General features: G+C 34.2%; 1 protein-coding gene across 1 annotated transcript in view; it reads right to left on the bottom strand.

Annotated features, from left to right (window-relative positions):
* LOC144437682 (palmitoyltransferase ZDHHC3-like) overlaps positions 1-15,837 on the bottom strand; it is a 62,772-nt gene that overhangs the window by 17,598 nt on the left and 29,337 nt on the right. The window contains exon 3 of the mRNA XM_078126686.1: positions 8,292-8,477. Within this exon, the coding sequence (XP_077982812.1) occupies positions 8,292-8,477 (186 nt within the window). The remainder of the gene's footprint in view (positions 1-8,291; positions 8,478-15,837) is intronic.

Here is a 15,837-nt window from a genome sequence, read left to right on the forward strand (position 1 = left end):
CTTTTCTGTGACAGAAAATTTCAACAGGAGTTTTGTTCAATCTTTCTATATTACTTGTTTCATCCTTACAATTCAGCTAATGAATGGCAACATACAAATGTAGGTGACCATGAACAATTTCATGAATTTTGCAATGAAATTTATATTTTGTCATTCATGACTTATTCCATACATTGGGATATGGCTGAGTATGGATTCTCTTCCTTTCCAAATGTGAGAATTTATTACTTAGTTGAGTTATCATTTTCACATCAGTTTTATGATTTCGAGTAAATTCTGCTGCCACCACCATTTTGTTACAAATTAAGGATACGAAACATGCATATTCTTTTCTTGGCCTTTATTTGCGTTTTTCAAAAGTATTGATTAATTCTGACAGAAAAAAAGCAGAAAACTGTCTCCAAATTTATGACATCAAACTAGGAAGACTTGAGGCAGGCCAGTATGACAAATACGAATTTGATATCTGATTCTACAAGAAGCAATCAATCAAATAAATTAACTGATGATTTGATTGATGGATAACCGAACACCCAACCTAAGGCAGCCATACAACAGCATGCACTTTAATGTAGAGTGTGCCTCGTGGACAATTTCCCTCAATATCAAATTTCTAAAAAAAATCTCTCCAAAACTTTGCAAAATGAAAGCTTGCTCTTTTGAAATACTGTAATATAAGAAATTTGAGGGTTAACAGTCTTGTTTTCCTGGTAATCAATGAACAATTGTTTATTTTCCCCTCACATAAGCACAGTATTCGGTGGCCATATTGGATTCTAAAATGAATTGATTATAATCATTTTGAACTCTCTTTCCCAAATTTGTATGGTGACACATGATTTTTTTTCTTGATTTCAACTAAAATTTGGCAGTTTAAAAAAAAAATAACACCAAAAAATTATTTCAGAACACATATTGTTAAATTCTAATCCACTCACTAAAGATGCCAAAATAATTCAATGTGTACAATGATCCTTCAAACTGTCTATACTCAGTTTGCCCCCCCCCCCCACCTCACAATGGTTTAACCTATATATTTTACTAAGTGTACATGTTCAAAATGAGCTAATCTGCCATTACATATAATACAATGACTCGCTTTAATTACCATGGAAACTCACTAATGCAGTAATTCCTATCAGTCTGCGGTTCAAATGTTTGATTGTCTGGACAGCTGTCTATGTCAGCAATGTAGTGAAGATTTTTCAACCAATAATATTTCTTGAATATCTATCGCAAAGTAATAAAATTGTTCTCGTTATAAATTCTCGGTCAAATGTTCGTGTATGGATATTGCACTACATAATAAAGATTTTGGACATTTTTCAATTCTGTAGAGGTATACAAATGATGGAACAACCACAGAATTTATCCCACTCTGGTAACTAAACTTCTGACAATGCCATTGAGATATTGATAAAAATTTCAGATTCTTCTCCACAATTTTCTGACTATGAGAAGTAATGCCATATTTTATATCTAAACTGAGCCTAGAGCCAAAAAACACTGTTCACATTCTCACAGAATTTATCCTCTCGTGGTTTATTTCTAGAAATTTTTGAGATTCAATAAGCAGACTATACCTTTATGCCTAGACAATAGCATTCACTATTTGGACATGGCAGAATTACATATCATAAGTAAATATTCTGTCCACACATCTTAATGGAGGAGATGCTTATATCTGTGGGAGATAAACAACTACACACGATTTTACGATGAATGATGCTCAGTAAATAATGTTGATATGATAACTATCTATTTTTCACAAAGCTAGTAAGGTGAATTGAAACTGAGGTACATGTAGTGTAAATCTAAAATTTATGAATCAGTACCTCGTTTTCAACGTCATACTGCTAAGGAACAAGAGATGATAGGAGCATACAATTTTGTCAAATTTATGTTTGAAATCTGAAGAATTTAAAACATCCAGAAACATTCTGACCTTGCAGTTTGTTGTCAAGTTACACTTTTTTATAGATATTTTAAAAGAATTGTTGTTAAATTTTTATAATCATGTGATGATACTGAGAATTCATTAATAACCTTAAATCCTGGACATATTTCTGTCAGCAAATATCAATAAAGTGTTGATCTAAAACTAATTCCTACTTTTCTAGAGAAAATGTCAATTACACCAATTTTTTGATTTTCAGGTCTTTGGGCAACAACCCCTAGCTGATATTACAGGCCCATGATTCAATCCTTGGTCCTTGTATTAGTGTTATTTTATCAGTGAAACTGCTGGATCATTCTTTTTTGTGTAGGATCAACTCTTGCTATGGCTTTGCCGGACATCTGTTAACCTAAATTTTGATCCAATAATTTTATGGAATGACAAACAAGACCAGATGTTATTGTGTATAGATTTTGTATACATGTATCTTTGTGAGAAATTTACAATAATAATCTCATAGTGATTTAACTAAGGACAGTGAATAGATAAAATCTGCCTCAGTTCTAAGAATTCCCAAACAACATAAAAATGTAGCCTAAGAAGATATTGGAAATGATGACATTTACCTGATTCCCCTCCCCTTTTCCTGTTACAATGTTTCCTAATCTTAGTGCAAACATTGCATCTGACCACAACTTTCAGAGTTGCCGTGAAGAAAAATCTCTGAGAAAAATAACTTCTTTCACATCATCCTTTCACGTACCATTACTAATACTAATAGGGGCAAGTTTCACATGATAAAAACTGAAAACTTCAGATAAAATAGTGTGTCCATCACTTGCAATATATGACACCTCTTACATTAGTAGCATAAAATCAAAGAAACCTCTAATGTGAGTAGTCATCACCTTTGCATTAATGAAATTGCTGCAGGGCTATTGGAGTCACTTACGTTCTTATATTTCACCAAATTACCATCTGCACATATGCGTATCTCTTTTACATTTGACTACAACTCCATCTATTAAATTCAAACATTTCAGCTAGAATACAATGTTTCACATTTTGGCCCCACTTAGTCGTGGCTAATGGACAATTTTTAACCACAAAGGTAAAAGCTACATCACCTATGTAAGCTTTAAGGTAACGATTCACACTACATAAATCTCTCTTATATTACCTGTAATTACTTAAAATTTGCTGCTTAAAGTGATTCTATTTTCACATTTATTTTGGCAAAGAATGTGTTATAGCTAATATGTTTTGAGCCAAAATACATAATGTTCACAGTATTTTCAATGTTTTACTACAGATTCATCTTGACAAGACAACATAATGGGTGATACACACAAGACAAAGGTTAACAACATATATCCCAATAAAGTCCCTGTTGCTATGGGTGACAACACACACGGCATGAAATGCATTTTTATTCTGAATTCTATCATTTCCATATATCAAACTTCACATTACGTGTCATTTTGTAAAATTCTTCTACATTCCTTGTGACTTGCATTCTTGAACTGTATCTTATTCAGCTGTGCACTGAAGTACTCTCCTCCTCCAATGAAAAAAAATCATATTCTGGACAATTGTGCAAAGCCAGTTTGCTTAGAAATTAGTTCTTTGATGTGTACACGTAGATGTACTCACTTCAGGAGGTTGGAAATTTGCAAAGACGCACTGCAGAAGTAAGTGCAAGTGTGAACGTGTCAACTTTGTGACTGCCCACTATAACGATATGAGTTACATTGTGAATAACAAGCTTCAGACATTGGTTGAAAAAAAAGACATTATTTACTTGTGTTTGATGTACAAATGTAGACTGTGTGGAAGATTTAAATCCCAACAGTCAGTCTGATTCATTGAACATTACGGTATATGTTGTAGTACAGCTGTAACTTCACACATTTTATCATTAATCACAGCTTTAGATGAAATAACTGCATCCCAATACGGTTCTCTTGGCATATTCACATGTGACATACAAGCAGGATAAATGAATGAGTGAGATTTATAGGAGTTATGCAATGACAATTTTAAGTGCTAATAGTGTTCAATAGGATAGCGGCTCGAAATTACTAGTCTACCGCATATACACTACTAAAACATTTATCTAGACAACTAAATTTATATGGAGATAGTCTGTTAGACCAATGGAATCAATAGAAAACTCTAACAAAACTGTTAACATGGCTAAATCTGATTGCCTAGTATGTGTATCAAATTCATGCTGAATATTTTATATCATACATGTACAACTGCTCATGCTTGCATTTAGAGGTATTCAAGAACACATAGTCTACTAAATATTGCATCTACATGTACACTACCAAATGCAAAGTAGTAGGAGTCCAGAGCACATAGGGTACTGAACATTGTATGTAGACTACCAAAGTAGCAATAGTCCAGGGCACATGACTACTAAAAACATTGTATCTACATGTAGACTACCAAAGTAGCATTAGTCCAGGTCACATAGGCTATTAAACATTGTAGCTAGTCTACTAAATTTACAAGGTGTAAGTCAGTTTAATGGACCAACAGAAATCAATAGAAAACTGTAGGTGAAACAGTTCACTTATGGCTAAACCAGACTACCAAGCATAGATGCTAGATGGTACAGCAATTATCTCCAATGATAAATGACCTGTTCGCTGACTGTATTTACACAAGAGTTTTCAGAGATTGCTTTAGATGAAACAGTGTGACTTGTTAAGCCACTCGAATGTATTTGATGGTTTGGATGAGTCATTAACAATGCTGACATTACCTTCTACGTCTATATGACTACATGTAGGTACTTTTATTGACTTCTAGTAAAGCATGAACATTGATACTTATAAGTATAACATCAAAATACAAATTAACAACAGGAATTGGAACAACATTTGATGTAATATTTTTCTCAAAAGGATGGCTTTAGTATGATTATAAAACCCTGTGTAAGGTAAATTTTCATTTCATTCCAAATACAATGGAGAAAAAGTAATAGTACCACAAATATTTGACTGACTGCTTCAGTTTCAGTCATAACCCACTATTCAGAATATTACTCTAGCAACCCAGGTCTCCGTTTAATGGGATAGAGACCTACTAAAATTATGTAAATCTAATTACCCTGTTATCAGGAAAGTGTAAACATTAAAAGTCACCAAAATGTACAGACAAGATAATGCATGTCATAGAAAATGTTACCCTACTGTTAGTACAATTAAACCAATGCACATTCAACAGCTTGTATCAACATATCACAACAATAGTAAACCGAGACCTCAATTGTCAGAGTAGTAGTGACAAACAAAACAATGTGTTCTTTATTCCTTGGTTGTTCTACATCATGACAATATATCATTGGCTCTGTAGTGCTCAAAATATGAGTACATGACGATGTACTGTACCAGTATAATTTCCCAATTTCTTTCTTCTTTCAACCAGACAATATTCTTGATGCAAGGGTTTGTCACTTCTCATCTTTTGACTTTAACTGACAAGGCCCCTTAGGTCACTCATATTTCCCTTGGCTAAATAAAGAAAGACAGTGGGGAACAATATCCAATTGAACACGTATTCATATACAATGTACATTATACTTCTGTGTATGGTATGGTATGGTAAAACTCGCCGACAGTGGTATTCATAATTGGAGAGACATGCTGACAATGTTTTCACCTAGACAGATTTCTGATTTGACAAAACTCAGGTACACACTGCTTAAATTATGTTATGAAAGAATGAACATTTTTCCTGGCAGGGACACATCTAAACATGCACTTAATGTAAAATGCTATTGACAACAAGAATATTGTGTTACCAGCAAAATATATATACATTGTGCAGGTACATACATGTATCTATGCATCAAACTAAACATATGTCAAATTTGTAATTAGCTGTTAATGAGATATCTAAAAATTTAATTTAATGCATTCTAATATTAAAGGCTTTCTGTCATATTTTTAAGTATTTAAATATCACTCTCTGATATTCTCTCCTAGGAAACATGGTAACTCACTTAAGTTAAGCTTAACATTGTACAAAATAATGTATACCATAGAAGTGTTTATATGGTATATTCCTACGCTTGCACTATGCTCAAAGCACTTTACAATGATTACCCCTGGTACGGACCTTTAGTGGCACAACAGCCCTTTATACCAGTACCTCCTCAACTCCCAGAGGAGCATACAATCCACTACAGCCTTTATAAGTGCATACATTTAAATGATATCATTTACCCAGCAACCTCTATCCTACCAGGTCCCCATCTATACAGGAGGGCTGAATGGTGAAGATAGTAGATTCCAAGCCAGCCCTTCTGATCATTTCACCATCATGACCCAATAATTATTATTTTTTTAATTAGACTATAAAATATTTATCTTACATCTCAAAACACGACAGGGTTGTCGAAATATGAATTCATAGCCTAACTTTTGATTATCAAAGTAGTTGATTACATGCTTGATAGTCTAGCAATAAATATTAAACAGTCAGCTTGGGTACACATGATATTCAATAGACACACAACACTGAACAAACTAATTGAGATCATAAATTTTCCAGACATACCCTAATAGTTGCAAGGAGGGAATTGCAAGTGGTTTAAGGGAGTAATTAAAGAATAATTTGCCAAGAAAAACTATAACTATTAAACAGTAACAAAGATTAATTTTTAAAAAATTCAAAAGCATTATTTATGTAATACAAGTCCCATCGACTAGACTATCTTTTTATTTTTGAAAATATGTCATTTTTAATACTCAAAATATAATTTTACGTCAGGTATTAAAGTGACAGTCCTCGCTCTTGAGTTTGATTTTGATGTGTACTGACAAGAAAAGACCTCATAACATTAATGATTTTTGAACTTTGTTAGTTAACATACTGAAAACTTCTTTTCTCACTAACAGCTCTTACAACTTCAAGTTTGATTTTGATGTTAGCCTGGTTACATCATTATATGTGATATTGCTTTGCTGTCTTACTAACCACTTGTAAATGATTAATTTAGCCACACCCCAACAACAGTTATCAATTTGCCTGTTTGGACATATTTACATAATATTCACCACATGTAAATCATGTTGCTCTTACGCTAATCTCAATGAAGGTACATTTACATACTAACTTCATTTGAATATGATCAATTAGGCTGATGTACGTTATCACTCCCCGTTGCAACCAATCAGTTTGAATTCATTTTTTCAGTTTGAGTTTAAGCTTACAATTTTCAACCCATATTAATCGTTTGCCATCAGTAGCGATACAAGTGGTTAGTGAGAAAGCGAAGCAAAATAACAGATGCCCATGTAAACAGGCTATTTTGACGTGTACAAATACAAAAAGATCTTATAACTTCAAATGATTCCAAAGATTTGTTGAAAATAAAGAAAATTTCTAATACTGATGATAGATTGTCATGATAAACAAGAGAAAGTAAGGTATTAAAAGGAGTTCAGCTCTTCTAACATGTTTGATTTTGATGTGTACAGATACATAAAAAGATTTTCAACAGCATTCATGATTACGCAGATTGTTGAAAATGCAGAATTTTTTTGTCACTGGTGATAAGTTTTTCATGGGAAAGCACAGGAAAGTGAGGTGAAGAAGTTCAATCGTATATGGATCTTTTTATTGTGTGTCTCAGCTGCCAATCCATCAGACATAAATGCCTCTTAAATTTTAGTGAACAAAGATGACAGACAGTACAAATGTATGTTGAATGAAGGGAAATACGGATCATGATGACTGCCAATTTTTCTACTAAATTTTTACGATCTACTGTTCAGTTTATGATGCTGTGCTGATTAGGAGACATGCTATAAAATCTTGAAGTACAAACTGCTGGCAGATATGTATTTTCTCATTAGGTAACGTGGTAACCAATACATGGGCCTTTATGTTAGTGTGTGTGTGTGTGTGTGTGTGTGTGTGTGTGTATGTGTGTGTGTGTGTGTGTGTGTGTGTGTGTGTGTGTGTGTGTGTGTCTGTCTGTCTGTCTGTCTGTCTGTCTGTCTCATTTTTAAATACTGGGTTTAACCAATGCTGTCTGTCTGTGTCTGTATCAGTCTCATATTTACATACTGGATTGGCCAACACTGACGTTAATATACTGCGCAGGGCTGGTGTATGAATATTAACACTTCCAATTACGAATACATGTTGGTAAGGAGTGCTGGCCTAGTGTTAAACCCATGCTGGCCAAGTTTGGCATTGAACTAGGCCAATGCTAGCCAAGCAAATTTTACATATTATCTTTTGACCGAGAATCTTGTGGTTACAAAAGTAAAGGTATACTAGAAGCTAAATGAATGTGTTAGTGGCCTAATATGCAACTAAAAATGTTGAATTTTTGGCATAATTCTGATTTAATACTAGATTGTATACTCACCGGATCCGACATCATACACTTAGCATGTGATGCTCCTCCAAGGAAAATGAGAGTATTGAAAATAACCATGTTGATGGAAGAATACACTGGGGAATAGGCCGGAAGTAGTACTACATAATTGATAACAAATACTCCATACAATAGTAGTAAATATGTGAAAACTGCACAAATAATACCACAAGGATCCTACAATACAACAGAGAAAAAAAAGGATTTTTAACTTAATATACAAAGTTTTTTTACACATGGTATTTCAACTAGGGCTCAAAATTAACTTTTTCTTTTGGTAGTCCCTTGGTAGCAAGGATGGTGACCAGTAGTCCCATATTTCTGAACTAAAAAGAGACTTCCTCAATTGGGAACTTGCAAACCCGCCATGTTGAATGTTGCATCATGGGAAAAGTGATAATAAATACTAATCAATAAGTATTGTAATCAATGTTGATACATTGTTTGTAACCACAAATACTCAATTCACAGTCAAACTGACCATTGTTGGAGGTTTTTTTGTCAGTAGCTCCAGATTAGGTATTACGATAACCACAGATAATCCCATAGTCCTTTGTGTCTGAGCATGCTCAGTCTGGATTGCAATTTCCCTATTGGAAATAGGTATCATGAAAATACTTGCATGTCTGTAAATCTACCAGCCATTAAATCATTGCATAATCAGTGGTAGCCTGAGTGGGCTACCAGCTGCAAATCATGGTAGCCCCATTACAAGAATTGGTAGTCTGTGGATATGGGACTACCTTTAATTTCAAGCCCTGTATTTTGCAATAGAATGTACCTCACTGACCAATTTCTCTGAAAATCAAATTCCAAACTTTGCCATATGAAAGCTTGTTTTCTGTCTCTTTGAAATAATGGCAGAAAGTTTGAAGTTCACCATCTGATTTTCAAGGAAATTAATACTCTTTTATTTTCTCTTAGAGTCATCTGGTGGCCATATTGGATTCTAAAATGGCTTCATTTTTCTGTAAATTTGACACTTATTTTCCAAAATCTAAGCGGCAACCTCCATTTTTTGTTTTTTTATCGAAACTAAAAATGGGTTGAAATTTGAACAAAATAACAGCAAGATTTTTATTTCTAAAGCATGTACTACCTTAAGATAAAACAACAATCTGAGATTGGATGGACAACTGGAATTATTAGATGTGCTTGGTGAAAGTCTAATATACACACATACACACAGACACAAACAGACCCATGCACACATGCATACACACCAGTGTGCCCTCTAATGATAGCCAAATTTTGTTGTTCTGGGTCAAACTGATAAAAAATGGCATTTCTGATGAGTCACCACATAGTAAGAGATGGGGGAAACATCAAATTTCGGTGCGTCACTAGAAATTGTGTGCGTCAGTGGCGTGTCACATCAAATTTTGGTGCGTCACTAGTAATTGTGTGCATCAGTAGCACGTCAATTGGCTTAGAGGACACATTCACACACACACACACACACACACACACACACACACACACACACACACACACACACACACACAGTGATACACACACAATGCTTTAATTACAGCATAAGAAAGTAAGCTGTGCAAAAACAAAACTTTCATGATTCAGATTGATGTCCAATTCATAAAATTCTGAATTCAAAATAGTTGATGGATAAAAAGTTTTCTTACATTATAACAATTGCTATGACTATGTGTTAGAGGCACTTTGTCAGTCGCCAGTATGACGGAGGAAATTGAAACTTGGGATTAAGAATAAGATGAACAATTTTCTTTCGCTGTGAAATTTTTATGAGAAAGAACGATGATGGTTATTTGAGGTTAAAGGTTAAAAAAAGGTCAAAAGTAATTTCTAACTTCCATTAAAACATCACTGGATGTATCATTTACGGATTACTTTACCAAGTAAATTATTCTTAGCCTCCACATGGGATTTCAATACATGGTTCTTTAATTAAACTATGACAACTATCATCATCAAATATGTTACATTAAAACTTTACAATACATGTATATCTTTTATATTAGGCCAAGGCTCAATATTAGCAGTAGTCCAAGGCATATATCATGACTACTAAACATTGCATCTAAACTACCAAATGAGCAGTAGTCCAGGACACATAGACCACTAAACATTGTATCTAGACTACCAAATTAACAGTAGTCCAGGACACATAGACTACTAAACATTGTATCTTGACTACCAAATTAGCAGTAGTCCAGGACACATAGACTACTAAACATTGTATCTAAACTACCAAATTAACAGTAGTCCAGGACACATAGACTACTAAACATTGTATCTAGACTACCAAATTAGCAGTAGTCCAAGGCACATAGACTACTAAACATTATATCTAAACTACCAAATTAACAGTAGTCCAGGACACATAGACTACTAAACATTGTATCTAAACTACCAAATTAGCAGTAGTCCAGGACACATAGACTACTAAACATTGTATCTAAACTACCAAATTAGCAGTAGTCCAGGACACATAGACTACTAAACATTGTATCTAAACTACCAAATTAGCAGTAGTCCAGGACACATAGACTACTAAACATTGTATCTAGACTACCAAATTAGCAGTGGTCCAGGACACATAGATTACTAAACATTGTATCTAAACTACCAAATTAGCAGTAGTCCAGGACACATAGACTACTAAACATTGTATCTAAACTACCAAATTAGCAGTAGTCCAGCGCACACAGACTACTACTACACACGGTATCTAAACTACTAAATTAGCGGTAGTCCATGACTCTTAGACTACTAAACATTGTACATGTAGCTAGACTAACAGATTTGTACAATGGTAGTCTGTTAGAGCAAAGTGAATCAATAGAAAATTGTAGCTCAAACAGTTGGCTGAATATTGCATCTAGACTATTGAATTTTAAAACTTAGGGGCAGCCTGTTAGACCAATGGAAATCAACAGAAAATTCTCACTGAAACAGTTCACTTGACTATTAATATCCGACTACTCAACATAGAAATTAAATTCAAGTCCTACACAATATAGACAAGCAATTAGACAGATTGCTGAAGCCATGTGGTTGGGTAAGTCCTAGCTAGTTTAACTCTTGGTCACAAATACACAGGGGTAGGTATCTATACTTCTGTTTAATACATATCATAATTTGACATACATGATTAAAATGCAAAACATGGACATTAAAAAAAATTAAAAAAATTAAAAAAAAGTTGTGTAATATTAATTAGAAGTTACTTATTATATCAGGGTCATATTACAGTTCATTTGTAGGAGTACATTATACAACAATTTAGGATATTACTCTCACTAATGACAATCTTAGGAAATTATGTAACAACCAATTGAGTGTTAGCTATTGTTAGATTTGCTCAACACCATGTACGTAAATCTATATTTGTAGCGGAATATCGTAACTGCTGTAGTTTTTTTCACAAATAACAATTTCAATTTCAATCACTATTACTGTAAATGTATACAACCTTTTCACATTTCTTTCAAACTTTACCATGGTTTCATAAATGTAGAAGGGGAAAGGGAGACTGATTATCAAATGCAACACAGCTTTCAATACACTGGATCATTACTTTAGATAAAACAGAGGTAGAAATGATACTGAGGAACTTGAGGGTCTTATATTTCACCAGCATCGAACAGACAGAACACTTTCCAATATGTGCAATGAGGAGTAATTGTGTTTACCAAGTATAAATGTACATGTACAACAGCCTAGGTATATGCACTACATATATGTGTTCATGCAGAACAAGCAACTTGAGTTTTATGATATGTATACATGCAGAACATGCAACTTGAGATTTATATGTTATTGTATACATACATCTACTGAGTGCTATACCCTATAAAGTACATATACATTAGTCTCGAAATTATATGTGTTGGCTCCTTTTCTACAATCCTCTCTCTCTATGTATAATCAAATGGACAAATTCTACTGAAATCCCTTGCTGAGGAAAGGGTGAACAGTGCATGTCAGTAGTAATCTATCACACATTGACAGGTGGTTGTAATTGGTTACTTCTTTCTGTTTACTACAAACTCAACCTTTAGTCTTAAAGTCATATGTGAGAATGTGGTAACATCATTACAATGATATCAATGCTCCAATAGCATTAAACTTCTGCTGTTAGTACACATGGTAAAGAACAGAATGTCGTGCCACAGAAAGCCAATACTATGGGAGAGAGATCGTAGAAAATGCACCCATATGTATAGTTCCTAGGCTGTGCGCACATACATGTACACAGACACACACATACAGCTTATATTGCATACTACCTACTGGTATCTCATTGGTGTGTTGTGACACAACTACTTATTATACTCACATCTAGATGTGTTTTGAGTTACTGTCACAGTCAGTAGAGTAAGTGTGGAGTTGTGTTAAAGGGGTATATAACTTTAAAGTATATAGTGTTCTGATTCATATCACTAAATCATTGCATTTTCCAATGCGTATACCACAGTACATGTAATGTCTGCTACTCTAAATAATGAAAGCCAACTGAAGTAAACGACAGGTGAACTACTGAAAATGGGGAAAGTGAAAAATAGAGTATGTGTTGACCACTTGAGAGCAACGTTGGTTCTTGTGAGTGAGTATCATTATGTATCAATATGACAATTTTCATCAAAGTAGTGAGACCTGAAACCATTACAGATCAAATCGTTTTGCTTTGAAGAACAGGTAATAGATAAAAATTCCTCTCCCCTAATAGAATGGCATCAGATCTGTGTTTTTAGGTTCTTAAGTGTATCCGTATAACAGCTTCAGACAGTGTTTAGTAGCTGCTGGATTGTTATCTTCCGTTTCCCATTCTACTCATAACATCATAGATTTCCTACACTTTTAGTAATATTAGACTTTTATCTCATAGAACGGTTACTCCCAAAACGTCAACTATCTATCACTTTATTGGACAGAAGACATTTTATCTCGATAAGGTTTTAGACAGAAATACATACATATATACATACCAAGAACAGATGACATGTTCCTAAGTACTCCACTACTTACTAACATGCTAGAAATATCGTACCGAAATTTCAACATGATTTTATTGATATCATTTAGTTTTTTCCTCTCAAAGCTGAAGCAGCTGGAGAAATATTTTGAATTTGACATTTGTATTTGCATACTTTAAGTTTCGTGATCTTTGATTAAAGTTGGCCATGCAAGTTTTGAAACCAAACAGTGACTGAGACTTAATTAGTATTATTGCTCTGATTGACAAAAAGAGAATGACAAATATAGAATTTATTAGGACCCACAGTGACAGTTGTGACTTGAAGTTATTAAAGCATGACTAGAGGACTTCATTATTATACAGTCTCACAGTGTAGTATGAACTGTCTCTGTTTACGTACATTGTGCATTTGGATACATTGTATGTGTACAAACATATACTATTAGTGACATTACATTAACTTGATGATGTATTGCTAATTAACCCAGTGTTTTGAATGAGAATGGGAAACCTTCATAGACAGCACTCTGTTCATGACAAATACAAGATAGCCATCCAGCTGGACTTAGTGTCTGCTCTCTATCACATACCAGTTATGTGGTCATTAATGTCTTTTTACTGATACAGATACAGTTTGACAGTCATTTTACCAATAGGAGGGCTTGGAAGTACAACCAGCTAACAAGTGTATCTCAACAGTGCAGTATAAAACAGAAAAGGATTGAAGTCACTCATTCTTATTTTCGTGATTCTCAGTCTACAGAAAGTTCATAAACCAACTGTAGGGTTATGACATGAGTGAGGGCTTAATTAACTTGTGAGACCTCTAACATACAGATTTTATTCAAAGGACTTACTTTTATGAGTATTGTGTTTGGAGCTACTATCATTCATGCCATTAAACAGATAGTATCAGTTATAATCACCTGTCTGAATGAAATATGAGTGACATTGGGAGTCCCTTGCCAAGAGTTCTTGACCTGTATGATACATGTAAGACACTCAAGTCACAGAGTTCAATCTGGTTGATCAAAGAAAAATATACTATGATCATAACTTGTACAAGTTAAGATTTAGCTGAGGATCCTGTTGTGTGGGGACTTTGCTCTCATTTCTGGATTCTAGGCTAGACAAGTTACTAGTAGATTTGTTTAATGTTCAGCGGTCACCTGGTGAAGTACTTTGATGACAAACACATGATAGTATTTTGTTGTGATTACTACATGTCTATTCCAACAAATTCTGACCACTGTGTTGAAAGTGGCTTGTTTGCATGAAGTTGTGATACATTTGGGGGAAAAACATCTTAGAAATCATGTACATTTCTACTCATAAATTTGTGTGTCCCTAGTTGATAGTTAGATTTTCATTGTGCAAGACATGTGCATGTGACATAGGCAACTGCTAGACTAAGTGCACTTTCACATTTTAGCACAAAGTTTTGCCGCTAAATTTTCGGCACTACAGACGTTTTATGTACATGTAAACGTGATATCAGGACAGGGTTCCAAAACCCCTGAATACTGCATCTACTGCCAATCTCAATGTATAGTAATAAAATTGACAAGAAGTACAGTAAAACTGCAATATCAAACTTTTGGCTGATGTTATATCTATACACTTCATGCCCATACGGTGAAATTCAAAATAGGTATAAGTTACAGATGACAAAAGTTGGTGTAATTTTATTTCATATGTTGCCATAAATTCTGATGGTAAACCCTGGCTAATGTCACAGAAACTTGTACCATTACGTATCTTATTCTATCTCCATGGCGATTACTCATAAATGTAGAAAATGTACCACTAAGCAAAGTACCATCCAAGCAGTGACTCATACGTATTATATGCATGATTGTAGCATTACATGTAACACATGCACCTAAATGTACGGTGGAACTAATGGGTACAAATTAACATTTGAAGCATTCAAACAGATTGCCAGTCTTGGTGAACCGTAATGTCAAATCACATCTAATAGAACAGCATAAGACTGTCTACAGAAGCTAACTCAGGGAATGAAGAGACATCTACATGTACATGTAAGACTGACTAGAACTGGTACCTCAAGGACTCCACAGTCTAAACAGTATAAGACTGTCTGGAGCAGTTACCTGATGTTTGTAAGACTCACTAAAACTGCTTAACTACATACCTCACAGATTGAATAGAATCATTCCATGTTTGTGATTTCAATGTACTAAATTGATAAATCTGTGCAATATATTGAAATGTCTGAACATGATTTATTTCACTACAATACTGTAGTTTTTCCACTCCAACAATGTGATTGGGTACTTCAAGAATTGGTGCTTCATTTGAATCTAAGTAGTACATTGGTGCTGCATTTGCATTTTAATTAGTGCATTGGTGCTTCATTTGCATTTTAATTAGTACATTGGTGCTTTATTTGCATTTTAATTAGTGCATTGGTGCTTCATTTGCATCTAAATGGTGCTTGGTGCTTAATTTGCATTTAAATGACAAATGGACATTGTTACTTTTAGCCTTATGAAAAGCCTGAGAAAAGATAGCAAAAGCAATGCCATGAAAAAGCCATGATATTTTCCACTACAGTTT

This window comes from Glandiceps talaboti, chromosome 7, assembly GCF_964340395.1.
Source record: "Glandiceps talaboti chromosome 7, keGlaTala1.1, whole genome shotgun sequence".
NCBI classification, from domain to species: domain Eukaryota; kingdom Metazoa; phylum Hemichordata; class Enteropneusta; family Spengelidae; genus Glandiceps; species Glandiceps talaboti.